This window comes from Sus scrofa, chromosome 3, assembly GCF_000003025.6.
Source record: "Sus scrofa isolate TJ Tabasco breed Duroc chromosome 3, Sscrofa11.1, whole genome shotgun sequence".
NCBI classification, from domain to species: domain Eukaryota; kingdom Metazoa; phylum Chordata; class Mammalia; order Artiodactyla; family Suidae; genus Sus; species Sus scrofa.
Window position 1 is genome coordinate 1,720,193 of NC_010445.4, and position 23,947 is coordinate 1,744,139.

General features: G+C 53.1%; 2 protein-coding genes across 5 annotated transcripts in view; both read left to right on the forward strand.

Annotated features, from left to right (window-relative positions):
• LFNG (LFNG O-fucosylpeptide 3-beta-N-acetylglucosaminyltransferase) overlaps positions 852-23,947 on the forward strand; it is a 98,383-nt gene continuing 75,287 nt past the window's right edge. For 2 of the 4 annotated variants that reach the window (XM_021085995.1, XM_021085998.1), the window contains exon 1: positions 858-963. The gene's annotated coding sequence lies outside the window, so the exon portion shown is untranslated. Of the gene's footprint in view, positions 964-23,947 lie in introns of all 4 variants that reach the window. The other 2 variants (XM_021085997.1, XM_021086000.1) reach the window with 2 other exon arrangements.
• Positions 855-22,888, forward strand: CHST12 (carbohydrate sulfotransferase 12). The gene is given in 3 exon segments (XM_021085992.1): positions 855-963; positions 21,167-21,368; positions 21,371-22,888. Coding segments are annotated over 2 exon segments (1,248 nt in total). The 5' UTR covers positions 855-963; positions 21,167-21,226; the 3' UTR covers positions 22,477-22,888.

The window sequence follows — 23,947 nt, forward strand, 5'->3', positions numbered from 1 at the left end:
GCTGCAATTAAACACTTAAAGCTTTATTTCCTTTGTCACACTCTTATTTGACCAGAGAACCCTTTGATCTTACCAAGGGGGCACCCCCAACGCTCTCTGCAGGCCCATTTCACGGCATACATGGGGAATTGCAGGCCTAGCGGAAACATTAATTGAGTGCCTCTGAATGCAGAACACAGACCGAAAAACTTCTGTCGACAGTGGAAATGGTTGCACAAAACGCGAATGTCCTTAATGCCCCTCGGTACACTTAAAAATGGTTAAAATGGCAAATTTTATGTTATGTGTATTTTACCACAACTAAAAAAAACATCAGCAATAGTAAGAACCGCGATGGGAGTGCTGACGACGCATCAGGCATCTTGCTCAGCGCTTTACACGCACCTTCTCATCTGGGCCTCACTAACTCCCTGCAGGACGAAGTCACCACCCCACGGATGGACTCGGAGACAACCTCAGAGACGTTCAGTTCTTGCCCAAGACCGCACGTCAAGCCCAAGGGCCTGGCATCAGGATCCAGTGCAGGCAATCTGTGCTCGCAAACGGGTCGGGTAGACAGAAGGCGCTGCTCAAGTACCGGCCCGCGGGCCCCGAGGGGCTGCAACGCCGCGCTGGCCTCGGGAGCCAGGCAGCACGCGATTGGCTGCTGGGAAAGGGGCGGGGCTCCCTGAGGCAGGGGGCGGGGCCGCTCCTGGCCGTAAATACGGCGCCACATGGCACTGGCTGGGGAGGCCCGGGCGGTGCGGAGGGCGCAGGCGCGTCGAGAGGGGCGCTCCTCTGTCTTCGAGGCCCCTCCGCGGGCCCCGACTTCTCGCGAGACGAGGAGCAAGAGGCGGGGCGCCGGCGCCGAGGGCGGGGCCGGCGGAGGGGCGGCCTTGGGAGGGTCTGCTGGTCCCAAGGCTGCTGCGGTCCGGGCAGCCGTGCGAGGAGAGGCGAGGCGAGGAGAGGCGAGGGGCGCGCGAGGTGAGTCAGGGGCGCAGGACGAAATGAGGGGCACGGGGCGAAGTGAGGCGAGGGGCGGGGAGCGGGGGTCCCGGCGGCCCGGGGCAAGTCCTGCGCCTCGGGCGCCTGGGCAGGTCCGGCGGGGCCCCGGGCCAAGCCCCGCGCCGTCGCTGTGTGACCTTGGCCCGGCTGGCACCGTCTCTGAGCCCCAGTCCTGGCGAGGATGAGGGAGACCTGGACGGGGCGTGGGGGCCGGCCGCGCCGCCCACCCGCGGCAGGGTCCAGGCTGCGGTCAGCTGCGGCCGTCGGGGCCGGTCCCCGCCCGCCGCTGGGCGCCCGGCATCGGCCCCGCGGGAGGGGCGGCGGGGATCCTGGCACGCTCGTCAGCCTCCCCTTGGGCTGCACGGGAGTATTCCGGAGAGCCCGTGGCGCGGCTCCCCGGACTCTCACGTCTCTCCACCAGCTTCTTGCAGGGGGAGACCCCCAACCCGGTGCCCTGATTTCCCCGTCGCGCTGACTAGTAGCTGCAGACCCGGCGGTTGCAGGCGGGTCCTGGAAGAGTACCACTCAGATGACCCTTTGCTCCAGAAACAGCGCAAGGAAGCCATGCATTAGTCGCTAACAGCAGGACTTATATCTTCTATTTGGGCTTCTGGCCACCAGGACACCACTGGCAAACCGTTAGCTGGAGCCGAGGTTCTGTCTGGCTGGGGCACAACAAGCCGTAGTGTTTCCGTGATTATTGAATTATTTATTTTATAATCCGACGCTGGTGAGACTCGGGAGACCCGGCCTGAATGAGAATGTGGATTGGGGAGCGGATGCAATCGCATCTTTAAGGGTACTGTCCCCTAGAGTGTGGGTTCAGGTAGCTGGCGGCTAGGACACGGCTCAGCTGGTCCCCATCTGCCCCGGAACCGGGAAACCGATTTGCTCTTCTCTGTGAACGGCGAGTGCTGGGACTGTGAGTTAGCTGTGTGAAAAAGGAGCTATTAAGAAAATTTTAAACCTTGAAGTTATCGTTGACAGAACATTGTGTAAGTTGAAGATGAGCAAGGGTTGATTTGATACACGTAGATTGCAACATGATTGCCATCAAACTGTCAGCTCACACCTAGGAAATGTTTTAGGTGAGGGGAGCACTGCTGAGGATTTAGAGAGTGCCTGCATGGAATTGCATAGATGTTGAATTTTCTTGCCAGTTGCTTTATAAGACTTAGGCTGATATTTTCAGGCCAGCAGCACGGTTTGCTGTTACTCAGCATGCGCCCACTTCATCATCTGAGCAAACATTGAGCCTGTCATCATTTGTAAGGTGCCAGGTTGGGCTGGACGCTGGTAATAGGGTTATAGCCTGACGAGAAAACCATGTGATTAGCGCTGTCAGCTAGGTGTTTACAAAGGGTGAAGAAAGAGGGAGCAGCTAGATGTATTTCTTGGTGTTGGAGAAGTTTTCCACGGTCCAGGTGATGTATAAGTTGGGCCTTGAGAGACAGGTGAAGCTTAGGGAGAACATTCCAGGTTGGAGGCGGCAGGGTGTGTGGAGGGAAGGGAAGGCACCATAGGCAGTGGAGAGAGGCAGGGAGAACCCGTGTTCGTTGTAGGACAGGGTGTTAGAGTGGAAGTCAAGGCAGGGCCGGAAAGAGCTTTCTGGCTGAGGGGCCTTGCACTCTCTGCCAGGAAGTTCGGACTTTTATCCTTTGGGTGAGGAGGCATCAAGGTTTGGGGTGGGATGTGAGGATGTGTTTTGGAGAAGCAACAGCAGTGAGAACGGAGGATGGACCCAGGGCGTAGGGAGATGGAGAGGGGACTGAGTACCGTCGGAGCGGGTGTGGGCCGGGAAGGGCACGCGTACTGGGTTGAAATGAACCACAGAACCCACAGTGTGGTGGCACTTTGTGGGATGTGAGGAAAGGGGAAGGAAAAGGCAAAAGGAATCGACCTCTCCCCTGGGTTCTGAGGGCCGCCTGGCACCTGCGTTCAGGAACGCTAGAGCAGGTTTGGAGGAGGAAGGGGCTAAAACGCATGGCATTTTTAGCCCTAGAGAATTGGCAGGGTTTGTGGGCCATCGCACATGAGGTGTGCCCTCGTGGAGGAAGAATTGTACGGAGGTGGAATCCCGGGAAGCGCCCGCAGGAGAGGATGGTGGCCCAAGAGAAGCACGGGGTCGGGGTCGGGGTCGGGGTGGGGGGTTGACCACCGATGGTGGAAACGCCGCTTACCGTCCTACCTGCACAGGTGCCGACAACGCTGGGGAGGGATTCTCTTCTAGAACAGATCTCAAGGTTGAAGTGCCGTGCCTGGGTAAGAGACAGGTGAATGGTAATACCGAAACAGTTGCTGCTAGTTTATAACTTTTTTTCAATGTACACCATTCGTTTCTCTTTTTAGATTTTTTTTTTTTTCTCTTTTTCTTCAGAAAGTAGTGGTTCGTTTCACAGCTACTCAAAGGGTCTGTGGCCGCAGCCAGGGCTGATGGTTCGCCAGTCCTTTCACAGATGTGCTTAATGATAAGTGACTAATTCAGGACTTCCTGTAGTCGGCCAAGGTGGTGGTTTCTCTAACAGTCCAGAGAACTTGAGAACGTATTTCCGAGAGGAGGAGGAAACCCCGCTGTAGGGATTGGGGGAGGGAGGAGACCGCTGGACAGGACAGGAGAGGGTGACCCAAATGGGGTCTGCGGGGCCCCAGAACACTCCCAGCTGGGCCTTTTCCTCCCAGGCAGGAGAATGGAAGAGTCTTTGGGGAAAGGGAGCAGCCTGAGAAAGGACCTAACAATAGTGACATCGGGGGGTCCCCAGGAAGGAGGCCCAGCTGGATCCCTCACTAATGAAGCTTGTCATTAATAACCCTCTTCTAAGGTCCAAAGCTTCCCAGTTCTTTTAAGCCCCTAACCTTGGCTGGGAACAAATAACTGAGGACAAGGGAGGAAACCTCTGATTTGGAAGATAGAGATTCTGACACACACTGTTTCATATAGAGTGTGCAAGACGAAAACTTAAAAAGCACTCTGGGGCGTTCCCGTTGTGGCGTAACAGAAATACGTCTGTCTAGTATCCATGAGGGTGCGGGTTCGATCCCTGGTCTCGCTCCGTGGGTTGGGGGTTCAGCGTTGTGGTGAGCTGTGTGTAGGTCACAGTCATGGCTCAGATCCCGTGGTGCAGTGGCTGTGACGCAGGCCGGCAGCTGTAGCTTCAATTCCACCCCTAGCCTGGGAACCTCCACATGCCATGGGTGTGGCCCTAAAAAGCAAAAAAAAAAAAAAAAAAAAAAAAGGTCACTAATTAATACACGCACATGGATATAGAAAATATTTCATGCAAGAGACAAGAACAAGATGCTTTTTTTATAGGAGTATTCGAAAAACCAAATAATAATAGCTCATGGATATTAAAAATACAGTGGAAGAAATAAACTCAATGGGTGAAAAAGTTGAGAACTCAAGAAATAGAACAGAAAAACAAGGAAATGGAAAATGAGAAGAAAATTTAAGAATCAGATTAGGGGAGTTCCCATTGTGGCACAATGGTTAATGAATCCGACTAGGAACCATGAGGTCACGGGTTCAATCCCTGCCTTGCTCCATGGGTTAAGGATCCAGCGTTGCTGTGAGCTGTGGTGTAGGTTGTGGACGCTGCTCAGGTCCCGCATTGCTGTGGCTCTGGCGTACGCTGGTGGCTGCAGCTTTGATTCGACCCCTGGCCTGGGAACCTCCATATGCGGCGGGTGCAGCCGTAGAAAAGATAAAAAGACAAAAAAATATATGTATATATACACTGGAAAAACAGAGTCAATCAAGTAATTAAAGCTCAAACAGAACTCATTAGGAGGAAAGTCATATGAATGGAATGTCTCTGAGTAACAAAAATATTGACATAGAGTTATTAAAAAAAATCAGATTAGGCAATTGGCAGCTGAATAATAAGAGTTTCAGCAAGAAATAAAACGGAATAAAATCATCCACAAAATGAGGTAAGGTGATTTCCTAGAACCAAAACTTTCTGCATCGAAGGGGCCCACCGAGTGGCCAGCACCCTGGGTGAAAATGCCGGTGTCCCTCACTTTCTTTGTCCCTCCCGTTCCCAGGTTGGATGTTCAGCGTGGGGAGCAAGTCTGCGCAGTGAGGGATTCCCGGCGTTGACAGTGCTTAGTGAGAGTTTGGGAAGCAAGGAGGTTATTCGAAAGTACATCTGGGAGTTCCGATTGTGGCTCAGCGGGTTAAGAACCCGACTAGAGTCCATGAGGACGCAGGTTCGATCCCTGGCCTCGCTCAGCCGGTTAAGGATCCGGTGTGATCACCAGCTGTGGTGTAGGCTGCAGACGTGTCTGGGATCCAGGGTTGCTGTGGCTGGGGTGTAGGCTGGCAGCTGCAGCTCCAATTCAACCCCTAGCCTGGGAACTTCCATATGCCACGGGTGCAGCCCTTAAAAAAAAAAAAAAAAGAAGAAGGAAAAAAGAAAGTACATCTGAAGCTGTCTGTTCCCAAATTTGGATAGTGAGCGTTCAAGTGGACACAGAGACGTGCCCAACTGCCCCAAGACACGTTGTGGTGACATTTTAGAACTCTAGGACAAAGAAGATTGTTTTATCTTCAAGAGAAAGAACTAAAGTAGGCCACCAACAGGTCATCGCAGAATGAAGCAAAGTGGACCCAGCTGCAGGAAGATTGGACGCTGGGAGATGAGAACATTGCTTTCAAATTCTGAAGGAAACCGTTTTCCACCTTGAATTTAGACGCAGGTGGAGGATAGAATAAAGATATTTTCACACACGCTCCAAACATTTGCCTTTCATGTATTTTACGGAAATGACTGGCCTGCTACTCTCCCCAAATGAGGTGGTGAATCTGGAAAGAGAGCTGGAGGAGGCAGAATGAGCCTCAGAGAGAGGTGAAAAGAGTCTGCCAGATGCGATGGAGCGGCTCGGCAGCGGGCATGGAGGCAGGTATCTCGTGGCCTGAGTGTTAAGACCTCCTTGGAGAGAAGGCGAAGATGAAAGTGCCTGGCGCCTGAAGCGCTGAAACCACTGGAGAGAAAATTTAGGCGGCCGGCCCAATCGGGGCTGTCTTCATGATAAGTACACAGAAAACACAGCAAGTGAAAACAGAAGACTGTTAGCGAGTTCCAGGGAAAACAAGCCGTTGTGTAGGAAGGAAAAATAATTGTGTGTACTGCCAGGCGCAGCCGTGAATAGCCTGTGCACAATGACCATAATTTCTGTAAACATCGAATATGGCTCTAATTAGAATGATGATGTGCCTGTTTGGAGGAGGCGTGGTGGTTTGAAGGAGGAAAGGCTGCCGCTCGCCACCGTGCTGGGAAGTCGATAGGTGATGCCCAGGCTGAGCCCACGTTATCACCCAAGGCTCTGACTTAGAGCTGGGTGGTGACACCGGAAGATTCAGCCAAAAAGAAGGCTGGAGAAAGATGCAAGTGGGTAAAGGGAAGGAAAGGTCCAGGGCTAGTTTTGCATTCAGCTCCTGGAAGGACTTAATCCTTTAACTGAGTGAGTAACGTTGATCAAAATAAAGGCAGAGCAGTAAGCTTCGGACTCTGATGGAAGAAGGGGCCAGGCTCTTGCCTGTGTGTGGCTAGATACCCCGCAGGCACTCTTTCTTATCAGGGGAAGCTCTCTCCACCTTATTTCCTCTCTGCTATTGTCATTGTTCTCCGTATCCTGTCTCTCGGCTGTGGTCGCAGATCAGAGATTGGGTGCTTTCTTTAGCTTTTTTGCTTTTCTTTTAACTTGTTATGCCGGAATTTTAAAACATACTCAGAAGTAGTGAGAAAAGTATTACGATTACTCTCAGCCAATTTCAGAAATGATGACGTCAGGTCAGTCATGTTTATGTTTTTGTTAGCATAACAACTCTTTTTTTTCTTTTTTACGGGCCACACTGTTGACATAGGGAAGTTCCCAGGCTAGGGGTCGAATTGGAGCTACAGCTGGGCCATCGGTGAACTACTCCACAGCTTGCAGCCAAGCCGAATCCGTAACCCACTCAGCGAGGCCGGGGATCGAACCTGCTTCCTCAGAGACGCTGTGTTGGGTTCTTAACCTGCTGAGTCACAATGGAAACTCCAGCATAACTCTTTTTTGGCTTTTTTTTTTTTTTTAAAGGGCTGCGCTTGTGGCTTATGGAGGTTCCCAGGCTAGGGGGCGAATCAGAGCTGCAGCTGCCACAGCAATGCAGGATCTGAGCCACAACCGCAACCTAAACCATAGCTCACGGCAATGCCGGATCATTAACTCATTGAGCAAGGTCAGGGATTGAACCTGCATCTTCATGGATCCTAGTCAGGTTCATAACCTGTCGAGCCATGACGGGAGCTCCCCAGCATGACGGCTCTTTATTGCACACCTGCTGCACTGTTTGTAGCCTTTGAAGATTCAGGTAGCTCCCTGCCAAAGTTTATAGTCTAGTGCAGATAGAAATGAGCGGATCCACCCGTGAATATATGCTATTGGAGGTGATGCCAAATGACGAGGAGAAAAAGGATGGGGAGCAATCAGGGAGCCCTCACCGGAGAGGCGAGCTTTGTGCAGAGACCAGGGGAGGTGCTGGGTTGAGCTGCAGGATCCCTGGTGTGAGTAGCCCAGCCAGGGCTGGTGAACACCGGCCGGGCCGCGGGAGCCTGGTCCGTGCAGCTGATGAACAGCAAGGAGGCCACTGTGGCTGGAGAGGGCCAGTGATGACGGGGAGCAGGGGGGTGGGGGGGATGCGAGTGTGGGACCCCAGTCCTGCAGGGCTTGTCATACGCCATTGTAAGGACTGGAAGTGGGGAGCTGTTGGACTCCAGTGGTTGGAGGGTTTTGAGCCGAGCTGTGACATGATCTGACTCCGGGCAGAAGAGCCACGGCTCCTGGATCGAAAGTGGATTTTTTGGGTTCGAGCACAGAGGCAGGGAGACCAGGTTGGGAACTATTGCAGTCATGCAGGTGAGAGCTGGTGGTCGCTTGGACCAGGGCCTGGTGGGGGCGGGAGTTGGTAAACGAGGCAGGTCGATGGAGCGGCTGAGGGAGGTCAGAGTCTGCATGTACTTTGAAGGTAAACCTAAGCAGGTTCTTAAGCTCATCATGGGGAACTTTATTTTTTTAAATGTTTGATTCTATTCTATTCTATTTGCTTTTTAGGGCTGCACCTGCAGCATATGGAAGTTTCCAGGCTAGGGGTCGCATTGGAGCTACGGCTGCTGGCCTACACCGCAGCCACAGCCATGTGGGATCCAAGCAGCATCTGTGACCTACACCACAGCTCACGGCAACGCCAGATCCGTAACCCACTGAACGCAGCCAGGAATCGAACCTGCCTCCTGGTGGACCCTCGTTGGGGTGTGTTTCTGCTGCGCCACAACTGCAACTCCGTGGTGAACTTTATCATCGTTTTCCTGAGACATACTTTCTTTGAGTTGCCTTCATTGTGCGCTACGAGTTGTTCAGATGCCAGAGTCAGATACCACACAGCACGTATCCGAGTCTCGTGAGGAATGCGGAAGCTGTAATGCACGTGATCCCCGTCTCCCAGGAACGTGGGCTCTGGTTTGGGAATGTGGGCCTGGGATGCCTCCCGAACATTCTGTCTCCGCGTGCGACACTGACGGGGCTTCCAGACCCGTGACCAGGACACCGTGTGAGCAGATGTCCCCTCTGTGCTGGGGGCCAGCTCTTCGGGAAATTACTTTACTCCAAAGGCCACAGCGGGCCTCCGTCCCCGTCAGGTCTTCTGGGACGGGCCTCATCCTTTCCTTCTCGTCAATGTGACCATTTCTTACTTGTTTTTATTTGGATACACTGTCAGATTTAGTTCTCGGGATTAACTGAGTACAAGAGAAGTAATTTTCTAAGCAAACAAACTCCAGTGCGTGGCACGAAGAGAAAATCTGCCTTACACTGGGGGTTTTAATCCAGCACCAAAGCGGCAATTGCAGAGGGTCAATGTTGAGGCCACTAGTAAACTTTTCCGATTTCTCTTGACTGCAGTGATGGGAACCGCAGTGAGTTATTTGCCTTATACACTGTTTGCAAAGCTGGAAAAGAAATAGGTAGTTTCTGGTCTCTTTGCCAGTAGCATAAATAAATCAATCTTGAGACATTCTTGGACTTCTGCACGAAGGTTGTGTCACTTGATTTAATGCTCAGAAGTTGGTTATTTGGGCAAGGAGAAGCAAATTCTCTCAGAAATCGAGGTAATAAAAATTCGAGTGTCTAGAAAAGCCAACCGAATCTGCATTAAGTATTTACCGTAGAGGCTTGGAGTCCACTCGGAGCCACAGCTGCCGGCCTACACCACAGACACAACAATGCGGGATCCGAGCCGCGTCTGTGACCGTCACCACAGCTCACGGCCACGCCGGATCCTTAACACACTGAGTGAGGCCAGGGATTGAACCCACGTCCTCATGGATGCTATCGGGTTCATTGACCGCTGGGCCCCGACGGGAATGCCGAAGCTCTTAAATCGGTTGTTCAGATGCCACTCTGCACAGTTGGAGCTGTGTATGCTTGGGCCAGTCGCCTGGCTGTTTGGCCAACTTTATCACAGTTACTGTGCAGATTAAAGAAATTAAGATATGCAAGGCCTTATAACAGCCCTCTGTCGTTATCATAAAATTAATTGGTGGAAAGCATGAGTAATAATAAAGATAATGTATTTATTGTATGATTCAAACATTCAAGGACCCAATGAAACAGAAAGATAAACAAAGCCAGTGGTATAGTCTAAAGAACGTGCTTGGAGTTCCCGTGGTGGTTCAGTGGTTAACGAATCCGACAAGGAACCATGAGGTTGCGGGTTCGATCCCTGGCCTCCCTCAGTGGGTTAAGGATCTGGCATTGCCGTGAGTTGTGGTGTAGGTCACAGACGCAGCTCGGATCTGGTGTGGCTGTGGCTCTGGCGTAGGCCGGCGGCTACAGCTCCGATTAGACCCCTAGCCTGGGAACCTCCATATGCCGCAGGAGCGGCCCTAGAAATGCCAAAAAAGAAAAAAAAAAAAAAAAAAAAAAGGAATGTGCTTTGTTATTTTACAAAGCACTTAGCTGCTGTTTCCTCATGGTCGTCCTCTCATTAGCTCTTATTTGCAGGAAGACCATGCATGTGCTTGTTTTACAGGTTAAGACTTGAAACTCAGACTTCAAGTCACACCCAGGCCACGCAGCAGAGCCTGGATCTGGCCTCACAATCCCTTTGCTTTTCTTCCCAGTCTCTAAATACCTTTGTGGGGCTCGATGCTGGTGTTTTTATCCGGGGTGACAGAAATTGGCGACTGCTAGTTAGTTCATGGTGGTCTGCTGAGATGTTCTAGCTTCTGGAGATGGACTTGATAAGACGGCTCCCACTGCCCCTCTGGAAGTGAAATTATCGAGGTGTAATCGACATGCAATAAAATGCACACATTTTAAGTGTAAAATTCCACGAATGTGGCCAGATTTTTCCACCTGCGTAACTCCCACAGTAAACAAGGTAATGGAATATTTCCGTGACCCAAATTGCCTCCTGTCCCTTGCAGTCCCTAGTTTCTGCTGCTATTTTTGCCTTTTAAAAACTTCCTATACGTGAAAGCATGCGATGTGCATGTACTCTTTGGTATCTGAGTCCTTCGTTTCGTGTACTGTCTGTGAGATCCATCCATGCCGTTGCATGGATTGCCGTGAGTATCATCAGTAGTTCATTCCTCTTAGTTGCCGCGTACTTTTCCACGGAAGAGCACACCACCGTTTGTTTATTCATTCACTTGTTGGTGGGCGGCCGGGTTGGTGTCAGTTGGTCGCTATTTTGCATGGAGCGCAGTGAACATTCCTGTACAGATCTTTGTGTGGCCAGCGATTCATTGAGGAAGAGTGTCTTGGCTGTCGTCCCTCAGGGCATCATTGTACACAAGGTCATTCAGTTTTTCTCCTGTGTCGTTACCGTCTAGGAGTTTTGCTCTGGTTTTGTGTTTTACGGTCGGGTCTGTTGCCCATTTCACGTTAGTTTTTGTGAAGAGAATAAGGTCTATGTCGAGGTCTTTTTTTTTTTAGCATGTGGATGTCCATTTGATCCAGCATCATTCCTTGAGGAGACAGACTGTCTTCGTTCCATTGTATTGCTTTTGCTCCTTGGTTAAAAATAAGTTGACTGCGGAGTTCCCGCTGTGCCACAGCGGGTTAAGAACGGACTGCAGCAGCTCGGGTTCCATTTCCCGGCCCGGCACCATGGCTGAAAGGCTCTGGTGTTACCGCAGCTGTAGGGGATCCAGGGATTCAGTCCCTGGCCTGGGACCTTCCTTCCCTCTGTCACAGGTGCAGTCATAAAAAAATAACAATAAGAAGCTGACTGTGTTTCTGGGGGTCTGTTTCTGGGCTCTGCATTCTGTTCCGTTGATCTGTGTCCCTGTGCCTTGGCCAGTCCCACACCGTCTGGGTTACTGTAGCTTTACCGCCAGGGTTGGATGTTGGATAACATCAGTCCTCCAGCTTTGATCCCCTTCCGTGCTGTGGGGGCTGTTCTGGGTCTCTCATCGCTCGAAACTGGAGAAACAGTTTGCTTATATCTACAAAGGCACCTGCTGGTGTTGGGGCTGGGTTAGTCTGCAGATTAAGTTGGGAAGAACTGACACCTTGAGGTTGTTGAGTGTCCCGGTCCTTGGGCGTGTTGGCCGTGAACTCTCTCTGCTTGGTCTGTGTCATTTCATTCATCAGAATCTGGTGCTTTTCCTCATAGAGATCTTATACATTGTTTCACTTGGGGAAGTGCTACATGAAATTGTGTTTTTAATTTCAGACTCCGCTTGTTCACCGCTGATACCTGGGAAGATGGTTGACTTTTGTGTATTAACTTTGTGTCTTACAAACTTGCTCTAATCACTTGGGCCCATGAAATTTTATGATTGAAAAATTGTTGATAATCTAAGATTTGTATATCATTTGCTATGTTTGATTGGTCTTTAAATAGAGTCACTAAGCTTTCATTATGGAACATCTGTTACGGATTTTATAGAACCCTCCAGGGGGTGAAAAATCTGCTTGATATTTTTTAATACATCTTTTCTGACTTTTTGAACATCTCAGCATTAAAAACAAACAAACAAACTAGTCTGTCTGCAAAGAAAGGAGTTCCTGCTGTGTCACAGCAGGTTAAGGATCTAGCGTTGTCTCTGCAGTGATGTAGGTTCAATCCCCGGTCTGGCACAGTGGGTTAAGGATCTGGTGTCGCTACAGCTGTGGCTCGGATTCAGTCCCTGCCCTGGGAACTTCCATATGCCATGGGTGTGGCCAAAAAAAAGAGATACATATCTGTATGCACAGAAAATTGATATTGATTCTATTCAAAATAGTCAGAAAAGAGAACTGCAACGTTCATCAGCTGCTAAGTGGATGCACAGTGGTCCATCCGTGTCGTGGAATGCCGCACCGTGGTGATACAGGCCACAACCTGGACAGATCTCAAAAGCGTCTTGCTAAATGAAGGAAGCCCGCTTCCCGAGTCATTTCCTTGATGTGACATTCTAGAAGAGGCAGAGCCGTAGGACGAACACACATTGGTAGCTGCCTGGAGCTGGGCGTGAGGGGAGGGGGAGGGAACTTTGGGGGACGTGGGAATGTTTTGTACCTTAATTACAGTGTGCGTTTGCCCCAAGTCAGCAAACTGTACAGTTAAAGAGAGTGCATTTTACTGTGTATAAATCATACCTCAATAAACTTGATTAAAAAAGAAACAGCAGAGGTGCCAAAGTCATTTGATCAGGAAGGAATGGGCTTTAACGCAAACGGTGCTGGAACCGCAGGGCACCTCTATGGGGAAAAAGGGAAGCTCCGCCTCTCCCTCTGGAATGCTCGTATCAGATGGTGGCTGAAACGCTCTGCCTTGAACGTTCCTTTCTTTCCATGGCGGGAAATAGCTTCGTTTCCATTTCTTAACCCCCACTGTTTCATTCTCGCTGGTTTGAGCACTTGTATGCATAATGCGTGGTGACACACACTCTGCTGGTTTCTCTAGAGAGCCCTATCTTGTGTTTGTACATCTGCTTTGCCGTTTGGCCTGGGGTTTGTCAGTGTGCACGCGTGTGTGCGTGCGTGTGCGCGCTCTCGTGCGTGTAATCCATGTGTATCCTAAGGAGTTGGCCACGTGGTTATGGAGGCTGGGTTCAGACCCAGGGGAGGCGATGGCGGGACTCCCGGTTCCAGTCCGAGTCTGGGGGCGGAGGACCAGGGTCCGAGCTCAGAGTCCAAGGACAGAAGCCCCTCCCGTCCTCTAGGCCAGCTCTGGGCGGGCTGGCCGAGGCCGCCTCGCCTGCTGACCGACACGGTCGTCTCCTCGCAGACACACGCGGGTCGTGCGGCCGGCTGGCGGGGCAGCCGTGGCTCGGTCACGCTGACCCTTAAAATTAACCAGCACACATCACGTGCCCTTGGTGCCCTGGGCGTGTTGCTTCTGTGGGATTGTGGAAGGGGCCCTCGCACGGCCTGGCTGCGTGTGGCCGTGCGGCCCTCTTCCCGATCGGGGGCCGGTGGACCTGCCACCCCTCGGCGCTCTGCCGAGGCCGCTCCGTCCTCCCGGCCTCTCCCCGAGCTGGTGTGAAGCCTCCTCCAGCCCCGCCGGCCTGGGGAGCTGGCGTCCTGGGCCCGCCGGGCCACCGTCGCTGCCCTGGGTGAGAAGGACCGTCCAGCCGCTCCGGCTTGAGCTGAGACACATCTCGGCCCAGCGGCGGTGTGGTCGCGAAGCCCAGGCTCACTCTTCCATCAGTGGCGTGGACGAGGGCCTCTGACAGAGCCCTGCTGGAAATCCAGCCCCCAAAGACGGAACTTCTGGAAAGAAGTTGCTGTCAGTGCCTTGCGGAGGCAGCAGGCTCTGCAGGTCACCTCCTCCGTGAGGCCCTGCCTGCCCTGCTTCTTCTCACACGACTGTGTGTTGACTGCCTTCGGAAATCGCGGGAGAGATGTGCTCAGAATTAATGCCCTCCTTGGGGAGGAAAAAGGACCGTCCGAGGTCAGCGTCATTCCCTGACATGACTCTGAAGGCGTCTGCACTTCTCAGCCTGGTTTCCCCGCTCTGCGGCTCTCACCCCCAGGAGGTGGCAGACTGTTGCCCAGAGCGTCCGGCTCGAGCTGCCCAGGTGCCTGGGCCTGAAATTCCTAGTGTCCCACTCCCTTTAAAAAGTAAAACTTGAGTTCCCGTCGTGGCTCAGCAGTAACCCAACTAGGATCCCCGAGGATGTGGGTTCGATGCTGCATCGCTGCAATCTGTGGTGTAGGTCCCAGACCCAGGCTCGGGATCCCACGTGGCTGTGCCTGTGGTGTAGGCCCGCAGCTGCAGCTCTGATTCGATCCCTGGCCTGGGAACCTCCATATGCTGCAGGAGGAAAAAGACAACAACAAAAAAAAAAGAAAAAAAAGTAAAACCGGTAGTCTCTGTTCCTTTCTCCTCTCTGTTCCTTGTTCCAAGAAACTGTGGACTTCTCCTCCCAGCATGTTTTAAAGTAGCCATGGTCCGTCCTTCTCAGAGGATGGCTCTCACGGGCCATTTAATACACTCGTGCATCTTGTTTCCACCACTGCTGTTTTTGTGGCTTGTTTGAGGTTAGAAATGACAACACAAAGGGCTGTCCTTACCCTTGATGGTGAAAAAGAGCTGTGGCCTCGGCCTCCGGGGTAGGCGTTGCCTCAGCTCAGTGTGCGGGAGCCCATCCCTCGATTCAGAAAGGCCCGGAAGTGGCCACCCCGTGGCAGGGCTCCAGGCCCGTGCAGGGCTCCAGGCCCGTGCAGGGCTCCAGGGACCAGTCTCCCCCTTGAAAGACCAGACAGGGTTGTGGTTGTTTCCAGGGGAAGACTTGTCTTGTTTTTGTGCAAGCCACCCCCCCATTATAGATTTTTAAACTTTTATGTTAGTTTAATAAACAAATTGCAGCCTCGGGAGCGTTCTTGCAGGGTTGCAAGAGGACTTGGGACTTCAGCAGCAGCCTGCGAGTTTAACGCCTCTGTTACAGTGCTCTACTTTTGTTTACTTGTTTTTACACACTGTCCTGCATCTTGCTTTATTCGTTCCACAAATGCCCCTTGGAAATTCCTCCACGTTGATGCCACAGCGCTCGTTCATTTTTCCTCCCACTTTTAAAATTGGGTAAAATACACAGAAAACTTTACCACCTTAACCATCTTGAAGAGGACAGCTCAGGGGCCTTAAGCACATTCATATTGCTGTGCCACTGTTGTCACTCCATCTGTCTTTAGAACTCGTTTTCCCAACCCGAAACTGTCCCCGCTTCCACTTCAGGAACCTCCTCTAAGGAAGTGGCCTCCCGCTCTATTTCTCCTTTTTGTGACTGGCTTATTTCACTGAGCATCACATCCTCAGTGAAATAAGCCAGTTCATCCATGTTGCAGCAGGTGTCAGAACCTCCTTCCTTCTTTTTTTTTTTTTGACTTTTTGCCTTTTCTAGGGCCGCTCCCACGGCATATGGAGGTTCCCAGGCTAGGGGTCCAGTCAGAGCTGTAGCTGCCAGCCTAGACCAGAGCCACAGCAACACGGGATCCAAGCCTCATCTGCGACCTACACCACAGCTCACAGCAACGGCAGATCCTTAACCCACGGAGCAAGGCCAGGGATCGAACCCGCAACCTCATGGTTCCTAGTTGGATTCGTTAACCACTGTGCCACGACAGGAACTCCCCTCCTTCCTTCCTAAGGCTGCCTCTTCGTCTCTGGTACTGTTGGACCGAGTTTTGCTTATCCAGTCGTCCATCCATGGACACGGGTGGCTTCCGCCTCTGGCTGCTGTGAGTGATGCTGCTGTGGATACGGGTGTACAAATAGCCCTTCAAGGCCCTGCTTCCAGTTCTTGAGAGTGTAGCCCCGAAGTAGAATTGCTGCATCATGTGGTAACTTTATAGGGTAACTATATTTTTAATTTTTTGAGGAACCTCTATACTGATTTCTGCAGCATTTCGCATGCCCATTAATAGGCACAAGGGTTTCACCTTCTTTGCATCCTCACCATGACTTGTTATTTTCTGTTTGGGGTTTTTTGTTTTTTGGTTTTTTTGGGCTTTTTAGGGCCGTGCCCACAGCATATGGAAATTCCCAGGCTAGGGGTCGTATCAGAGATATAGCCGCTGGTCTGCCCTACAGCCACAGCAACGCCAGATCCGAGCCTCGTCTGCAACCTACACCACAGCTCACGGCAACGCTGGATCCTTAACCCACGGAGCAAGGCCAGGGATCGAACCTGCAACCTCAAGGTTCCTAGTCGGATTTGTTTCCTCTGTGCCATGACGGGAACTCCGGGGTTGGTTTTGCAATAGTGGCCATCCCGGTGGGTGTGAGATGGTATCTCATGGAGTCTTGATTTGCATTTGTCTAGTGATTAGTGACTTGGAGCATCTTTTCGTGTGCTCGTTGGCCGTTTGTATGTCTTCCTCAGACAAATGACTATTCAAGTCCTCTGCCCATTCTTAGATCCGGGTGTTTTTCTTCTCGTTGATTTTTATGAGTTTCCTGTTCTTCTAGGTGTCTTATTAGATGCGTGATTTTCAAGCCTTTTCTCCCATTTTGTGGGAGCCTTTTTACTCTGTTGATAAGTACCTTTTGATACATAAAATTTTTAATTTATTTGAAGATCAATTTGCCTATTTTTCTTATTTGTTGATGCCTTCATTTTTTAATGGTTTTGTTTCCTTTTTTTTTTGCTTTTTTCTTTTTTTGGCTGCCCCACAGCATATCGAATTCCCAGATCAGGGATTCTCTCTCTCTCTCTCTCTTTTTTTTTTTTTGCTTTTCAGGGCCACACTTGAGGCATATGGACGTTTCCAGGTTAGGGGTCGAATCGGAGCTGTAGCTGTAGGCCTCCACCACAGCCACAGCAATGCGGGATCCAAGGCATGTCTGCGACCTACACCACAGCTCATGTCAACGCTGGATCCTTTGATCTACCGAGCAAGGCCAGGGATCGAACCGGCATCCTCATGGATGTTAGTCGGGCTCGTTACCGTGGAGCCACAACAGGAACTTCCAGGGATTGTATCTTTTTTAAAAAGAAAATTGGTTTCTTTTCTGAGGAAAAACCAATAAATGCTCAGTGTAAAAAGGAACTTAAATACAGAAAACCATAGAGAAGTGAGTCAGAATCAGCCAGATGCCTGCCATCCGGGGATGTTTACTGAGGCACTCTTGGAGTGGGGTCATGCAGCCCACGGCCATCACGTGACCAGACCATCACGTGGTAACTCCCTGCAGCTGCCCCCAGGGAGAGGCCACCCTGGTCATGCGGAGTGGTCCGCTCTGCATGATACAGCCTCTGAGTGTCCATATAAATCAGTTCATTGACTCCCAATTAAAAAAAAAAAGCTGCAGCCCCCGGGCTGATGAAAACGCTCTGGGAGCCCCTGCCCCCCGGACCAGACGTGGGCTCCCGACTCCACGTGTGCACAGCGTGGCGGCGCCCAGTCGTACTTGGACTGGTTAGCTATGGACCAAGAACAGAACTTGAGACCTTAAATATATCCGCAAGGTTGAAAGACTGGAACCTTGGGTGCTAATGCGCCAAGTGGGGAAACCGTCAGAGGGACGGTGATCTAACTAGACGTCCCTCTTGTCCCAGGACGACCGTGCTCGGCGCAGCGAACAGAGCCGCCTCTGCCGGGGCAGGCTCGACTCACGGGAGCGTCGAGGGCAGGCCCGCGGCCGACCTCGGGTCCGAGCAGGGGCTTGTCCCCGCGGTGGCCGTCGCTCTGCTCAGTGCTCCGCCTCAAGGACCAGAGCATTTGTATCTGCTGGGTCAGAGAAGCCAGAAACTCCTGTCCACTTGTGACCACAGAGCTGTCAGTGTCTGAACTTCTAAGAAAATGTGGTCCTTCTGGGGCCTCTGTTGACTGGGTTGGGGTTTGAATAGACGAACGTGCCTGTGTGACCTCACCCCTGGGGAGAGCTGCGAAAACATGGGTGTGTGCATGCGTGTGTGGATGCGTGTGTGTGTGTGTGTGTGTGTGTGTGTGTGTGTGTGTGAGAGAGAGAGAGAGAGAGAGATCCTACAGCGATTCCCGCGTGCGTGCTTATCACTGTGGAATAACCCTTGGTGGTGAGGCTGACAGACAGAACCATGCATTCTCATGCATTCTGTGGGATTCCACTTCGAGAAGATGCTAGAACATTCGGACTCACGGATTGTGACAGGCCACAGATATGCAGCTGCCAGCCTGATTCTGAGGTCCGGGGTAGGCTTTGGGGCTGAGGGAGAGCTTTACTCTCTGACTGTGGTGAGCGTGTCTCAGGTACATACATCAGAACTCATCAAATTGTACCTTTTAAGTAAGCACAGCTTGGAGTTCCCGCTGTGGCGCAATGGGATAGCAGCAACTTAGGAGTGTTGGGACACAGGTTCGATTCCTGGTCCGGGAACTCCATAGGCCACAGGGCGGACAAAATAGAAAAACATTAAAAGTGCAGCTTATTGTGTGTCTGTGACATCTCACTAGAGCCCTTCGCAAGAAATAGTGCTTTTAACAGTAAGAAAGCTGAGGGGATGTGGGTGGGGCATGACCTTGGGCATTCTACTTAATTTTCAGATGCTGACCTAACACCCCCGGGGCTCAGCTTCCTCCACTGTAAGAGGGTTATGCTGCCCTTCCTGGGGTTGCATGCAGGGGGAATGAAGCGGCAGCTGTGAAAAATGCACCTCTTAGTGCTCGGCACACAGTGAGGGCTCATTAAGTGGCAACTCTTGGAGTTCCCTTTGTGGCTCAGTGGTTAACGAACCTGAGTAGGAACCATGAGGTTGCAGGTTCGATCCCTGGCCTCACTCGGTGGGTTAAGGATCTGGTGTTGCCGTGAGCTGTGGTGTAGGTCGCAGATGCGGCTTGGATCTCCCGTTGCTGTGGCTGTGGTGTAGACTGGCGGCTACAGCTCCAATTCGACCCCTAGCCTGGGAACCTTCATATGCTGTGGGTGTGGCCCTCAAAAGACAAAAGACCAAAAAAAAAAAAAAAAAAAAAAAGGAAAAGAAAAAAGTGGCCGCTCCTAGTAATAGGATATTGTCAATATATAGTAATGATCCTAAAAATCATTCCTTTTCCTTGCAGTTAAACCAAAGTCGTATTAAATTATTGGTAAAGAGGATCAGGGTTCTTGCACCCCCGAAGGCAGTGGCATCTATTGGTGCAGATGCTACTGTTAGTGCAGATGCTACTCGGCTGAAAGGAAGGAAGGCATTGAGGCGATGGGGCCGGGAGTTCTTTCTATTGGTGCAGATACTACTATTAGTGCAGATACTACTTGGCTAGAAGGAAGGAAGGCATTGAGGCGATGGGGCCGGGAGTTCTGATTCTCAGCATTATAAATCCATGCCCGGTGGCCCAGTCTTTGACCCATGGCCGTGCCCGTGTCCACAGATCTGCCCGTGACCCGAGTCATTTCCACTCTTTCCGTGAGTCTGGATCTTAGAATTGAAAACCAATCTCATAAATCCCTTGACGTTTTACTCTTTCCCTTTGTTGCTTTCTCCGGCTTAGACAACCCTTTTTTTTTCCTTTCAATTTGGTTTCACCTTCATCTTTATTTATTTATTGTCTTTTTTGTCCTTTTGGGGCCACACCCACGGCATATGGAGGTTCCCAGGCTAGGGGTCCAAATGGAACGGTAGCCTCTGGCCTACGCCAGGGCCACAGCAAAGCCAGATCCGAGCCGAGTCTGTGACCTACCCCACAGCTCACGGCAACGCCAGATCCCTAACCCACGGAGCGAGGCCAGGGATCGAACTCGCAACCTCATGGTTCCTCGTCAGATTTGTTTCTGATGTGCCAGAACGGGAACTCCCACCTTCATCTTTATAAGCTGTTCTCCCTCTTGCATCTTTGAGAAGGGATGGTCTTGAAAACTTTAATGACGTGGGTATTTATGATCTCGTTTTAAAAATAGGCTGTAAAATTGCGTGATTACACCCATTAAACGGGTATTAAAAACGGTGGCAGCGCTGCTTGTTCTTATGCACTCACACCCACAGCCCACTCGAAGGGAGCCAGCCCGCATACCAGCAAGTTGTGCAGAGACCACAGGGTTTTTCCCTGTAATGCGGTTTCCTAGCTCATGATTTTTGCAGGGTAGGTATTACCTTTACCACGGGCAGCAGCTACATGCTGACTCTGTAACGTGTAACCAATGTCTGCCCTGGCTTGACAGTGCTGAGCGGGCGGAGAGGGGAGGTGTGATCACACCCCCAGGGTAGGGGTCACCAGATTCCTCAGCGCCTCCTCTTGCCCTGGGGCACACCTAGCGCCCGGGGGGGGGTGGGGGGTGGGGCTCAGGGACGCTCCACGAAGGTGAGGATGACCAGAGAAGGCTCTTTCCTCCGTCAGGTGGTCATTTCGGCTCCTTTCATGAAAAAGCCCACCCCACCCCTTGTCTGCCGAGCTCTTTATGGAGACTATGTATTACTTCCTCCATAGGAGTAAACAGACGCTGCGCAGGTGCGTAGAGCTCGCCCCCAGATGGCTGCCTAATGGCCTTTTAGATTCGTTTAATGAGAATGTATCAGATCCCAGGTTCGAGGTCGAATGCCCACGAGCAATGTGGACCCGGCAGTGTGTGCTGGTGAATGGTGTCGCAGAGGGTGCGCCGTGCCAGACTGACTCCCCAGAGCACCCCAAGTGTGCTCCGTCTGAGCCCCGTGCAGCAGGGACAGACGTCCCCCCCGGCTTTAAAAAGCAGCCCCTGAGGGTTTGGCCCACTCAGCATTATTCTTCTTTCCTGGGGCTCCACTCACTTCCCTCTTTGGAAGCTGCGCCCTCTCCACGGGCCGGCGCCCCGCCCGGCTGCACCCCGACGCAGACCTCCTCCAGCCCGAGCGGCCTCTGCCCCTGCGGCCGCCCGGCTCACCCGGGCTGGGGGCGCTGAGGGGCGACTTCGGCGTTCTTCTCCGCGTCGCCGGTCCCGATGGCCCCCTTCCCGCTGCGTGCGCACCGCGCCTCTCCTCCACCCTCGGCCCCCTGGGCCCAGGGGCCTGCCTTCCCGCCCAGGGCCGCTTTCTGGGCGGTGGGGAGGGCTCTCCCGCCCCCTCTCCAGCCACACGCGTCCTCCCGGCCTCCCTCAGCCGCGTGGGCCCTCCCACGGAGAAGCCCGGCGGGGCCCACCTGGGAGACGGGGGGAGGGCGAGCGGGGACGCGGGGTCGGAGACCAGGGCGGCAGGTGCCGGCCGCCGCCGCCAGGATCGCAGGCCGCGAGGAGACCTTGGTCGTTAACGTGGCGTCTCTTGCCTTCCAGCCTCCCCAGAGCCCAGCGTGCAGCCCCTCCATGAAGCTGAGGTGAGAGGATCGGGACAGGATGGCCAAGAGCCGGCTCCTCCGCCTGTGGCTGGTCTTGGGCTCGGTCTTCATGGTCGTGCTCATCATCGTGTACTGGGACAACGTGGGCGCCGCCCACTTCTACCTGCACCCGGCGCGGCCGCGGCCGCCCGCCCCCGAGCCCCGCCCTCGGGCGGCCCCGCCCCGCCGCGGCTGCTCCCCGCGCGGCCCTTGGAGACGCTGCTGCTCGGCGGCCGGCAGCCCGGCCTCGCGGGGAGGCCGGCAGGGCAGCCCTGGCCGCGGGCGTCGCGCAAGCCCGGGCCGCCGGGCAACCTGGAGGAGAGCGTGAGGGGCTACGACTGGTCCAGCCCCGCGGCGCCGCAGAGCGCCGACCCCGACGGGCGGCAGGCCGAGCGCAGGAGCGTGCTCCGGGAGCTCTGCGCCAACGCCAGCTTCGTGTTCCCCACCAAGGAGCGCTCCTTCGACGACATCCCCAACTACGAGCTGAACCACCTCATCGTGGACGACCGCCACGGCGTCATCTACTGCTACGTGCCCAAGGTGGCCTGCACCAACTGGAAGCGCGTGATGATCGTCCTGAGCCAGAGCCTGTCGGACCGGGGCGTGCCCTACCGCGACCCCCTGGACATCCCCCGCGAGTACGTGCACAACTCCAGCACGCACCTGACCTTCAACAAGTTCTGGCGGCGCTACGGCAAGTTCTCGCGCCACCTCATGAAGATCAAGCTGAAGAAGTACACCAAGTTCCTGTTCGTGCGCGACCCCTTCGTGCGCCTCATCTCCGCCTTCCGCAGCAAGTTCGAGCTGGAGAACGAGGAGTTCTACCGCAAGTTCGCCGTCCCCATGCTGCAGATGTACTCCAACCACACCAGCCCACCCGCGTCCGTCAGCGAGGCCTTCAGCGCCGGCCTCAGGGTGTCCTTCGCCAACTTCATCCAGTACCTGCTGGACCCCCACACCGAGCAGCTGGCGCCCTTCAACGAGCACTGGCGGCAGGTGCACCGCCTCTGCCACCCCTGCCAGATAGACTACGACTTCGTGGGCAAGCTGGAGACCCTGGACCAGGACGCCGCGCAGCTGCTCCGGCTCCTCAAGGTGGATAAGCTGCTGCACTTCCCCCCGAGTTACCGGAACAGGACTGCCAGCAGCTGGGAGGAGGGCTGGTTTGCCCAAATCCCCCTGGCCTGGAGGCAGCAGCTGTATAAACTCTACGAGGCCGACTTTGTTCTCTTTGGCTACCCCAAGCCCGAGAATCTGCTCAGAGACTGAAGGCGTGAGGGGAAAAACCCCCCGACGCCACAAAACCACGGGCCGGGTTGTTACTCTACACCCGAGCGAGGGGCCTGTGGTACTGCGACCAGAACATCTGCCTGAGGGGGGGCTCCGTGGGGGCCACACATCTCTTTTTACGGCTGCGTTTCCCTCCCGGCAGGACGGGTGTCGCCGCATGCCCCCGCCCCCAGGCACCTGTTGAGGCAGCTGGAAACACCAGGAAGGGGCCACACCCACACTCTCGTTTGTAAAATAACCTATGATTTTTGCAGTCTAGACTTACCGTTTCCTCCCCTGCTATATCATCGAGAACTGTGTGAATACTGTTTTTTAAGATTAATATATTTCAGATATTTAATATGAAACACGGAGAGGGAAACGGCGGAGTAAAAAGTCGCATCTGCCCCTCTGCCTGTGCTGGTGGTTCTTCCCGCGGCGTGACACCTGCTCGTAAGGGGCTCTGAGGGACGTGCTGGCCGCGGCGGAGGCCTCGGAACCTTGATTGCAGGAAGGGAGGGTTCATGGTGGTTTTCAGCCGGAAGGAGGAAGATCAGGCCGTACTGTATTGGTGTCGGGGTGGCAGACAGATGCTTCAAGGCAAAAGCACTCTGAGGAGGTGACTCTGAAAAGGGAAGGCTGTTAGGAAGGATTTTCCATTTGAGATAACATCACACAGAAATCCTACGTCCAGGTCACAGAGGCTGGACCGAAACTCCAGCCACCCCTTTAATTTATCCAGCCCGGGAGTTCTCGTCGTGGCTCAGGGGTTAGCAAATCCAACCAGGAACCATGAGGTTGCGGGTTCGATCCCTGGCCTTGCTCAGTGGGTTAAGGATCCGGTGTGGCCATGAGCTGTGGTGTACGTTGCAGACACGGCTCGGATCCCATGTTGCTGTGGCTCTGGCGTAGGCAGGTGGCTACAGCTCCAATTCGACCCCTAGCCTGGGAACCTCCATATACCGCGGGAGCAGCCCTAGAAAAGGCAAAAAGACCAAAAAACAAAACAAAACAAAACAAAACAAAAAACAAAAAAACAAAAAAAACAAACGTATCCATCCTAGACGTGAGGATATGCAGTAGCAGGGCCAGTGTGACAAGTTTCTCTCTCAAACGTGTTCCTAGTGTTACAGAGTGAGGCTCGCGTGAGCTTCTCATCATCACCCTGGCTGATTGGGTTCCGTTGCAGGAACGTTTGCCCTCAAGGACCTGACTGATGCGGGGATCCGCCTGTTCGACGGCCCTGCCTTGGTAAAGGTGTTTGCTAGTCCAGGAAGGCTTTTTTTTTTTTTTTTTTGTCTTTTTGTACACCATAGCTCATGGCCACACCGGATCCTTAACCCATGGAGCAAGGGCAGGGATCGAACCCGCAACCTCATGGTTCCTAGTCGGATTCGTTAACCACTGAGCCACAACGGGACTTCCCAGGAAGGCTCTTTTTGAACATCTGGTTCAAATCCCTTTGCAGGTT